General features: G+C 38.2%; 1 protein-coding gene across 1 annotated transcript in view; it reads left to right on the top strand.

Moving 5' to 3' along the window:
- The window catches only part of LOC128687221 (protein D2), a 215,972-nt gene that overhangs the window by 46,650 nt on the left and 156,961 nt on the right, over nucleotides 1–12,361 (top strand). Inside the window, exon 2 of the mRNA XM_070098501.1 lies at nucleotides 4,677–4,853. Coding sequence (XP_069954602.1) covers nucleotides 4,704–4,853 — 150 coding nt within the window. The 5' untranslated portion in view covers nucleotides 4,677–4,703. The remainder of the gene's footprint in view (nucleotides 1–4,676; nucleotides 4,854–12,361) is intronic.

The following is a 12,361-nucleotide window of genomic DNA, read 5'->3' as shown; positions in this document are numbered from 1 at the left end:
ATTTCGCATAACGACCAGCCCTCTTGCACGGATTAAGTTCGCTATGCGGGGGTCCACTGTAATGTCATTTTCCAATAAATGTCCAAGTAGCCATTCTAATATGCAGTCATGAATGGGTTGACATTATTTATACAATTATTACAGTATTGCTGTAGTCTGCATAACAACAGTAAATCTTCTGTTTTTTGTTTGAATAAAAATTCAAAATAGAAAGCAAGAGTAATATCACAGGGGCCTGGAGATGTGACTGATGAACAAAGAAAATGTTATTTTAGAGCCAAGAATGTCTGCATTGTTCATTCTGGACCCTATTTTGAAATTGTCATATACAGTGGACCCCCGCATACCGTTGATGTTAAATCCGCATACCGATACATTTTATCGCTAAGATTTTGCCTCGCATACCGCTAAAAAACCCGCTCAACGCTATTCGTCCGAGACGCGTCTAATGTGTGGCCTGAGCTAGCCTCACATGTTCTGCCGGTGGCATTGTTTACAAGCCAGCCTCCGTGGTAACATCCAAGCATACAGTCGGAACATTTCGTATTAGAGCGTTTTTGGTGATTTTATCTGCAAAAAAAGTGACCATGGGCCCCAAGAAAGCTTCTAGTGCCAACCCTGTGGTAAAAAGGGCGAGAAATATTATCGAAATACTGTGGTACAATGGTCAACTGCTGATGCTGCTGCTGCTGTAGCACTGTCAGCTGCTGCTGCTGCTGTAGCACCATCAGCTGCTGCTGCTGCTGTACCACTGTCAGCTGCTGCTGCTGTAGTACCGTCTGCTGCTGCTGTAGCACCGTCTGCTGCTGCTGTAGCACTGTCAGCTGCTGCTGCTGCTGCACTGTCAGCTGCTGCTGCTGCTGCTGTACCACCATCAGCTGCTGCTACTGTACCACCGTCAGCTGCTGCTGCTGCTGCTGTAGTACCATCTGCTGCTGCTGTAGCACCGTCTGCTGCTGCTGTAGCACTGTCAGCTGCTGCTGCTGTAGCACTGTCAGCTGCTGCTGTTGCTGCTGTAGCACCGTTGTTGGTGTGGCTTATTGAGAATACCAATAAACAATTAACCCCAGAGGGTTAGCCACCCAGGATAACCCAAAAAAGTCAGTGTCATCGAAGACTATCTAACTTATTTCCATTGGGGTCCTTAATCTTGTCTCCCAGGATGCAACCCACACCAGTCGACTAACACCCAGGTGAACAGGGAAAAATGCCTGGAACTAGTGCTCATATTGGTGAATTTAAAGCCAGCAAAGGTTGGTTTGAGAGATTTAAGAATCGTAGTGGCATACACAGTGTGATAAGGCCTGTTCTGGAAGAAAATGCCAAACAGGACCTACAGTACTCAGGAGGAAAAGGCACTCCCAGGACACAGTGTCTCATCAGTCATTGCTGCATCTTCAGTAAAGGTAAGTGTCATTTTTTCTTCATTTAGTAGAGTAGTACATGCACAATATATACTGTGCATGTACTACTCTACTATTGTGCATGTATCCTTCTCTTTGTGTGTAGGAAAATGTATATTTCATGTGGTAAAATTTTTTTTTTCATACTTTTGGGTGTCTTGCACGGATTAATTTGATTTCCATTATTTCTTATGGGGAAAATTCATTCGCATAACGATAATTTCGCATAACAATGAGCTCTCAGGAACGGATTAATATCGTTATGCGGGGGTCCACTGTATTTTAGTTTTCGTGAAATTGGCCAAATTGCAAATTTTTGACCACGTTATTGGGTAGTTGAAATCGGTAAATGGGCAGTTTCTTGTACTCAATCGATAGAAAAAATGGAGTTCTAAAGAAATAGCTATGAGTTTGGTCGATTGGAACAATGGAATTAGCCAAAAACAGGGCTCAAAGTGGGCGAAATTGCCGATTCGTAAATATTGCCGAGGTCGCTAACTTCGTGAGAGTATAATTCCATCAGTTTTCCATCAAATTTCGTTCTTTTGGTGTCATTACAATCGGGAAAAGATTCTCTATCTTTTTTTTTTTTTTTTTTTTTTTTTTTTTTTTTTTTTTTTTTTTTTTTTTTTTTTTTTTTGCAACACCAGGAGACACCTCAGGATTTGGGGTTGTGACAGTCAAGGGGTTCAAGTGTAGCGGTAAGTTACAGTAGGAATCAGTCATCATGATTATAACCTTAAAAGTTAAAACAGCTAAGTATCTCAACTGTGTGAAAATCAATTACAATAAAACGTAATACAGTAAGAATAAAGTAACCTGAGTTATTTATGTTAACATTAACCCTTTGACTGTTTCAGGCCCCTTTCTGAAAGTGTCATTCTATGTCGCTAAATTCTTGAAAAAAAAAAAAATTATTTTTTCTTATGAAATGATAGAGAATCTTTTCCCGATGGTAATGACACCAAAAATTCGAAATTTGGTCGAAAACTCATGGAATTACGCTCCCGCGAAGTTAGCGGTCTCGGCGACATATGCGTATCGGCGATTTCGCCGACTTTGAGCCCTATTTTCAGCCAATTCCGTTGTTCCAATTTACCAAACTCATAGCTATTTCTTTAGAACTCCATTTTATCTATCAGTTGAGTACAAGAAACCTCCCATTTACCAATTTGGACTACCCAATATTGTGGTCAAAAATTGGCAATTTGGCCAATTTCACGCAAACTAAAGAAGATGCCAATTTCAAAATAGGGTCCAGAATGAACAAGGTAGACATTCTTGGCACTAAAATAACATATCCTCTGTTCATTAGTCACATCTCTAGGCCCCTCTTATATTATTATTGCTTTCTATTTTGATTTTTTATTCATACAAAAAAATACAAAATTTACTGTTATGCAGACTACTGCATTATTGTAAAAATGGTATAAATAATATCAGTGCACTAGTGAAAGAATATTAGACTCCCCAGTTGACGTGTATTGGACGTGTGGTGTGATTTGTTTACTCCTGAACATTGGTAAAAATCGAACATTTCCTCTACTTTGAGCTCAGTTTCAAGGTCGTTTTCATCATCTAAGTAATAAAAACCATCTCTATTTCTGTAATATGTTTTCCATTTTATCACCTAAGACCATGAAAACGCAAATACATCGATAAATACTATACAAAAATACACCTTAAAGTCGGCGTTTTAATCCAAAAAAACGATCAGTTTTTTTTTCTCATTACGCACTGTGTGCTGCAGGATTTTTTTTATGTGGTGCACACTGACCACACAGACCCATTCTCTCACATGTGGGCCTACCAGCTTTCTTCCGCTTGATTTGAAGCCGCTAGAATTATTGAGTATTTATACGTCTGAAACACTGGCTTGTAAGACATATATATACGACCAAAACAGTCAAAGGGTTAAATAGAGAGGATCAGCTTACAATAATAGATACACCAAGCTTGGCTATACAAGAAATCACTCTCCTCCCTTTTTGCAGTTTCATTCACTAGGTACTTTTTGCTCTTTTCTTGAACTGGGTCATGCTATGACAGGGTTTTACATGCATAGACAATCTGTTTCACTCTATTGCTGTACAGTTAAAGGTGTTTGAAGCCTGACTACCTGTATGTACTACAAAATTTAGGAAGGAACAAAATAGGATGACTTGGAAGGTGTATAAATATGCAGTGGAGGGAAGGCAAGGTAAAGTTCACTCTAGGATGTTGGAGGGAGGGGGCAAAGGAGGTTTTGTTTGCAAGAGGCTTAGACATCCATCCAGCATGATTGAGTGTGTTAGATAGGAGTTAGTGGAGGCAGATGGTTTTTAGTATTTAATGAAATGTTGGAGTGAGCAAGGTAAGTTTGTGAAGGAATTCAGGGAAACCAAGTTAGCTGGGTTTGAGTCCTGGAAGTGGGAAGTACAATGCCTGCACTCTGAAGAATGGGCGGGGATATTTGTTGTTTGGAGGAGTATCTGAACTGTAGTATCAGCATGCCTCTGGCAAGACACTGATAGAGTGAAAGGTGGTGAAAGTATTTCTTCATTTTTTGGGGGCACCCTGCCTCAGTGGGAGACAGCCCATTAAAAAAAAATAGTGCTTCATTCAACTGTCTTCACCCTTCAGTGCTGATGACTTGATAATGCAAATTGTGAATGGCTTTGATCTTAATGTGCTAGTATTTTGGTCTCTGATATCAAGAGAATACCTCTCTGCTCTCCAGACTGCCTTCAAGGCATGATTTAGTTTTGGGCTGTGTATTCTGTAATTTGTCATTTTTATTGAAGAAATTGGGTATTAGCTTCCACATAACTTGTGAATACCTCTCCTGGTTTGCTTTCAATCTTTAACACTAATAACTTCATTAATGACTTATTCCACACACTGCTCTGTTGCTTTCACCTTCATTGAAGTGCACAGGGCTGGGGTTATGCAATAAGAGAATACCTTTTATAGATTACATAACTGATATACATCTACCCAGTATTATTATTAATTCTCTTATTATTATTATTATTATTATTATTATTATTATTATTATTATTATTATTATTATTATTATTATTATTATTATTATTATTATTATTATGGTGGGGTCACCCTACCAAGGTAGGGTGACCCCAGATTCAACATCATTCATTCATTCAGTACCTGTTTTGTCAGAAGTGCCCTTTTTGTCTTTAGTACCTCTCTGTTCCATTCAGTTTTATAAAATATCAGTAGTTATCTCATGGCATAGAAGTTTTTATGATTCAAATTCTTATTTCAACATTTCAGAGTCTCTCTCTCATCACGGTGCACAAGATGTTGGCTCGCATCGTCAGTTTCATGTTGAGAGCAGTAGTGGTTGTGACAGTGTTTACTCTGGGCCCTGTCCTCACTACTCAGTGTGATCTTCAACCTCCCATATATGAGTGCTCACAGCTACCACCTCTTGTTGTCGAATATGATAACGTACGATATCATTGAGGTTTATATTTTCTTGAACTATGTGTACATTATCACTGTAATTCTCCATTTAGCAACATGATACATCGTTCGTAGAAAGTTAGGTGACAGTACCTCTCTCACAAGGCATGCCCCTTAGTTATGTTGAGCATTTTGGGCAAGCTTAAACTTAACCCTTTCAGGGTTTCCAATGTACTAGTACAGCTTATGCACCAGGGTTATTGACGTACTAGAATGCCTAAATTCTAACACCTTCAGATCTAGTGAGAGAAAGCTGGTAGGCCTACATATGAAAGAATGGGCCTATGTGGTCAGTGTGCACAGTATAAAAAAATCCTGCAGCACATATTGCATAATGAGAAAAAAAAACTACAACCGTGTTTTTGGTTTAAAACAGCGACTTTGCAGTGTGTTTTCGTATGGTATTTATGGGTCTATTCTGGTTTTCCTGGTCTCATTTTATAGAATGGAAGACATATTACAGAAATTGCAATGATTTTGATTGGTTTTACAATGAAAAGTACCTTGAAATTGAGCTCAGAATAGCAGAAATGTTCGATTTTTACCAGATTTCAAAAGTAAACAAATCATGCCAGGCATCCAATACACATCAACTGGTGAGTCTAATATTCTTCCACAAGTGCACTGACATTATTTATACCATTTTTACACCATTTCTACACTAATGCAGTACTCTGCATAACAGTAAATCTTCTATTTTTTTGTGAAAATAAAATTCAAAGTGGAAAGCAAAACGGATGTAAGAGGGGCCTGGGGATGTGACTAATGAACAGAGAAAATTTTATTTTAGTGCCAGGAATGTCTGTCTTGCTTATTCTGGACCCTATTTGGAAATTGGCATCTTTTGAAATTTGTGTGAAATCGGCAAAATTGACAATTTCTGACTACTTTATTGGGTACTTGAAATCTGTAAATGGGTGGTTTCTTGTACTCATTCGATAGAAAAAATGGAGCTCTAACGAAATAGATATGATTTTTGTCGACTAGTACACTGAAATTGGCCGAAAATAGGGCTCAAAGTGGGCGAAATTGCCAATGCGTAAACATCGTCGAGACAGCTAACTTTGCGAGAGCATAACTCCATAAGTTTTCATCAAATTTCATACTTTTGGTGTCATTATCATCAGGATAAGATTCTCTATCATTTCATAAGAATTTTTTTTTTTTTTTTTTTCCAAAAAAATTTCGACCCTGAGAACGAGTTTGGGAGAGGGCCTCTCGACCCTGAAAGGGTTAACTTACATCTAGGACTATAATATTTTGCATTAATATATACAACCTCTCCTCACTTAGCGATGTACTCGTTTACTGACAACTCGGACATACGATGGGACCTGACCAGTATGCATATCTAAATAATGTATATTAGAGCTGATTTCTTCTGTTCTGTTTATTACAATTTATAGTACACTACTGTATAAACATTTAAAAATACAATAGATCCTAATTTAACATGGTAGTTAGGTTCCTGAAAGTGCCCTGTTAGGCAAGACTGGGTTAGATAAACTGAAGAACTCATGAGAAAAATAGGATTACATTCCTGAGAGCCCCCCAAAGAAGCCAAACAACATTTTTAAGGCCTCCACAGCTTACAAAAATAAAAGTGAACATGTAATTGTAGTTCATTGTTGTGATGTACAGGTCTCCCTCAACATTCGCGAGGGGTAGGGGATCAAGAACCTCGCGAATGTTGAAAAATCATGAATGTTTAGTGCCCCAATATATTGTACAGAAATACAGTGGACCCTCGACCAACGATGGCATCGATTAACGATAAATCCGACCAGCGATACATTTTAACGCAAAATTTTTGCCTCGACTAGTGCTAAAAAACTCGACCAACACTATTCGTTCCGTCTGAGATGCATCCACTTCTGGCCAGTGTTTACAAGCCAGCCAGCCACCGCGGTCGCTTCCAAGCATACAAACGGAACATTTCATATTATCACAGCCTTTTTAGTGATTGCACCTGCAAACTAAGCCACCATGGGCCCCAGGAAAGCTTCTAGTGCCAACCCTACAGCAAAAAGGGTGAGAATTACTATGGATATGAAGAAGAGATCATTGCTAAGTATGAAAGTGGAGAGCGTGTCTCCGAGCTGGCCAGGCTGTACACAAAACCCCAATCAACCATCGCTACTATTGTGGCCAAGAAAACAGCAATCAAGGAAGCTGTTCTTGCCAAAGGTGCAACTATGTTTTTGAAACTGAGATCGCAAGTGATAGAAGATGGTGAGAGACTGTTATTGGTGTGGATAAACGAAGAACAGATAGCAGGAGATAGCATCTCTCAAGCGATCATATGTGAAAAGGTTAGGAAGTTGCATGAGGGTTTAATTAGAAAAATGCCAGCAACTAGTGGTGATGTGAGTGAATTTAAGGCTTGCAAAGGTTGGTTTGAGAGATTTAAGAATCGTAGTGGCATACATAGTGTGATAAGGCATGGTGAGGCTGCCAGTTTGGACCAAAAAGCAGCTGAAAAATATGTGCAGGAACTCAAGGAGTACATAGACAGTGAAGAATTGAAACCTGAACAAGTGTTTAATTGTGACACTGACAATGTTGTGAAACACTTTAGGAATGTCATAAAGGAACGGGAGGTACAGGCCTCTATAGACAGATATGTTGTGCGACAGAGGTCCAGTGACTCTCAAGCTGGTCCTAGTGGCATTAAAAGAAGAAGGGAAGTAACCCCGAAAAAGGACTTGCCACCTCAAGTCCTAATGTAAGGGGATTCCCCTTCTAAACACTAACACCATCCACAGTCTCCCCTCCTCCCATCCCATCAATCATCACCAGATCTTCAATAAAGGTAAGTGTCACGTAACTGTGCATGTCTTCTTCAGTTTGTGTATTAAAATTAATATTTCATGTGTTAATTTTTTTTTTTCAATACTTTTGGGTGTCTTGCACGGATTAATTTGATTTCCATTATTTCTTATGGGGAAAATTAACTTGACTAACGATAATTTTGACTAACGATGAGCTCTCAGGAATGGATTAATAGCGTTTGTCGAGGGTCCACTGTATAATACAATACTGCTTCTTTAACCTATTGAACCATGAACAGTCATAAAATACACAAAAACATCATAAAATATTGTACTAGTTCCAGTCCTTTGGTGAGAAAAACTATAGAATTCAAGGAAGAACTTGTATCAGAGTACCAAAGTGGAGGAGGAAGAGAGAAGGAAGAATGTGCCTTCTTCAGTGATTCTTCATGTACGATAGTAAAGCATCAGGAGTCGATAAAGGCTATAACACCAGCCAGTGATAAAGTGTAGCATTAACAGTGTAGCAAGTAAGTTAAGCGATTAACAGCACAAACCTAACTCCAGTGTTGTTGGAGTTATATAGGGCGACTGACAACGTCGCCGTCTCTAGTCTCTACCACCTCTGTGCTACCCTTATACACCCAACAACAATAACAACACAGCAACACTCATGACATACTTAATGACGTATTTTATTCTTTCTAGAGTATATGTCGTGTTTATTATGTCGTATTAGATGAATTGTGATAGATAAATAAACCGTGGAGTTGACATTAGTGTCATATTGAAAGACCATCTTGTCCTATCTCCTAACAAACTCTGCCACCACCACAATTCCTAACATACTTAACCCTTAAACTGTCCACACGTAGATCTGCGTTGACATGCGGGGGTCTCCGAACATAGATCAGAGTTTTATTTTTCATTCCTTCCAGTTTGGTGTGATAGGCCTGAGTCACCTAGACATGAAAGAATGGGTCTGTGCACTCTGTGTGCACAATATGAAAAAAATCGGGGACCACTTAGTACCTTGTGGGAGCACCGGTTCAATTGAGCGCCAGCTAGAACAAATAGTGTGGCAAACACCAGGAATTCACTGATGTCATGTCATATTGACACTCACATTTTAAGAGGAAAGTAAAAATAGGTTAGATAAGTGCATGAGTGGGTGTGGGTGGGTGTGAGTTAGACCTGACTAGCTTGTGCTACTAGATCAGACACCGTGCTCCTTCCTTCAGTGGATGTGACCTGACTTTGTGGGTCATTGGTCTGCTGCAGTGTTCCTTCTTATGTTCTAATGTATTCGGCTGGCTGGCTGGCTTTGGCTGTCTCTGTCTGTCTATATCTCTGTCTATCTCTATCTCTCACATGTACTCATAAGTACAGTTATTATTCATAATGTAAATTACTTAGGATAACCCCAAAATTCCAGACCAAGTGCTGTACAGTGTTTGTAGATATAAGACATAAATAAACATGACCACACAGAAGCTGAACTAGACAGATAAGCAGTGCTAGGCAGAGACAGATAGACAGACAAAAAGATAGATGTACAGACAGGCAGACAGACTGACTGACAGACATAGAAACATGTTTGTGTGCAAGAGGCACATTAATCAAATGTCACTTGTTATCTGACGCTTGTCATAACAACCATTCTTCAAGGCACACACAGAAGACAAAGACAGATGACAGATAAGCTGAACTAGACACAGATAAGCAGAACTAGGCAGACAGACAGAAAGACAGACAGATAGATGTACAGATAGACAGAGAGATGTACTTATAAACAGACAGATAGATGTACAGATAGATAGATGTATAGTTAGACAGGCAGACAGACTGACAGACAGGTATACAAAGACATGTTTGTGTGCAAGAGTAAAAACATATAAAGGCAATAACGCCGTTCTTCAAGGAGTTTCATACTCCAGCATGTCTAAAACACTGCTGGGATCTATAAATACTTTGTATATACAGGAGGGCCCCGCTTTACGGCGTTTCACTTTATGGCGTTCCGCTAATACGGTCATTTCAAATTATGACCAAAACTCGCTATACGTCTCCCCCCACCTGACTTTCTAATACGGTCACCGCGCCCCACCCTGTTTGTTTACATTCTTCGTGAGCTCAGTAAGCACCAAGTCTCTCCATTTTGTCTGAAAACTCCAAAATTTCAAATGTTTTTAAAAGTTATTTCATATTTTATATATACTCTGATAATTATACAGTGGACCCCCGCTTAACGATCACCTCCAAATGCGACCAATTATGTAAGTGTATTTATGTAAGTGCGTTTGTACGTGTATGTTTGGGGGTCTGAAATGGACTAATCTACTTCACAATATTCCTTATGGGAAAAAATTCGGTCAGTACTGGCACCTGAACATACTACTGGAATGAAAAAAGTTCGTTAACCGGGGGTCTACTGTACTTATGTATACCTGTACTTAAATAAACTTAGATACTGTGCTGGCATGCAGGTACACATTAAAATCAGTAAGAGTGTCTTATGTCTCCAGACGTCATATTAGTAATGATTATAATAATCATCGAGTCTCATTTAAATGTCGTATATTACGTTAAATACACATTTTCATTAATCCATCTATGATATTTTTTCAAAATTATATAATAAACACGATACATAACATAAAAAGATGATAAATACACCCCACAATAGAATAAATAAACATAAATATGAGATGTGGTAGCAGACGACTTGCACAAATGACGCCATATTAGAAATGATAATAATAATAATAATAATAATCACCGAGTCTCATTAAATGTTGTATATTACGTTAATATACACATTTTCATTAATCCATCCATTATATTTTTTTCAAAATTATATAATAAACACGATTCATAACATAAAAAGATGATAAATACACCTCACATTAGAATAAATAAACATAAATATGAGATGTGGTAGCCAGATAACTTGTACAAGTGACGCCAAGAATAACATTTTCTCTAATCTAACATAAGAGAAAATGTGTTACTGGGGGTAACTGTAGAAAATTATTCCTTTCGTATGTATGTAAGTAAGTTTATTCAGGTATACACAAATACAGTTACATAGATTATCATACATAACAACATACGTGTAGAGAACCTAGGATAACCCAAAAAAGTCAGAGTGACTTATTTCCATTGCCTTCACTCAGAGCATCATTTCTTCTCAAAATGATGTTACATGAGAATGGGAGTGTTCTTCTTTATTTATTCTACCGTATCAATGTAGAGACAACCTGTACACAACGTAACTTGTACACAAACCAGACGTGTACACTTTGTTTACAAAACTTACCTTCGCCTGGTTTGTTTACATAACTCTGCGCCTGTATTCTCTCATGCACTCATTCTTTCTCTCTCTCATTTATTCGTTTTATCTCATTTACCTACTCCTGACCCTACATTAAGACTACAAATATTTTAAGGCAAGTAATGAGTGAACTGTATATACATTTTATCGCTCTGGGATGCTTAAATGTAATAGAATATTATGTGTAGGTGGGTTGGCCTGGTATGGTAGCCCGGCTGACTACCATACATACCACACTTGATTTTTTACAATAAATACTACTCATCTCACCCTATATTTTAAGGTAAGTAATGAGTGAACTGTATATACATTTTATCGCTCTGGGATGCTTAAATATCATAGAATTGTATGTGTGGGTGGGGTGGCCTGGTATTGTAGCCTGGCTGACTACCATACATACCACACTTGATTTCTTACAATAAATACTACTTGTCTCACCCTAGATTAAGACTCTAAATATTTTAAGGTAAGTAATGAGTGCACTATGTGTGTATTGTACTTTTTTATTGTTTTTTGATGCCTGGTTCTATTGCTAACTTAATATATGTTAGTGTAAACTTGTTATCTAGTGTTTGTATGCATTTGTAAGTGGAAAAAAAGGATGTTCCACTTTACGGCGGTTTCCACTTTATGGCGGTAGCCTGGAACCTAACCTGCCGTATAAGTGGGGCCCTCCTGTATTTCTAGACAATAGTCAATGACCAAGGCAGGTAAAAATGTTCACCTGTCAGCGTGATGTTACTATTTGAGTACAATTTCAGTACATAATATTAGTGTCAGAACAAAGATTGGCTATGAAATCACAAGAACTATTATACAATGGACCCCCGCATAATGATCACCTCCCAATGCGACCAATTATGTAAGTGTATTTACGTAAGTGCGTTTGTACGTGTATGTTTGGGGGTCTGAAATGGACTAATCTACTTCTCAATTTTCCTTATGGGAACAAATTCGGTCAGTACTGGCACCTGAACATACTTCTGGAATGAAAACATATCGTTAACCGGGGGTCCACTGTATATTGTAATTATCAGAACATAAAAATTATATAAACTAAAATAAAAAAGAGAAAAAAAGGTAAATCGGCAACACTTCTGCAAGCGGCATGACTGGATGTTGCCGTCAGGTGAACATCCAGAGCCAACTTCATGGTCTTACATCTCGGTAAATACTGGTCCAAAATTTTCTTTTTGGGTCTTATACCACACAAAAATTGCCCTCTTTAATTTAAAAACAAAAAACGATTTTTTATTTTTCAAAATATTTGGAGCGCCACACAGGTGAACGTAGATCTATGTTTGGACAATGTAAGGGTTAATAACATATTTTATTCATTCTAGAGTATATGTCATGTTTTTATATTGTTAATATTGTTTATTATGTCA

Source organism: Cherax quadricarinatus, chromosome 62, assembly GCF_038502225.1.
Source record: "Cherax quadricarinatus isolate ZL_2023a chromosome 62, ASM3850222v1, whole genome shotgun sequence".
NCBI classification, from domain to species: Eukaryota; Metazoa; Arthropoda; class Malacostraca; order Decapoda; family Parastacidae; genus Cherax; species Cherax quadricarinatus.
This window is presented reverse-complemented; position numbering and strand designations above follow the sequence as displayed.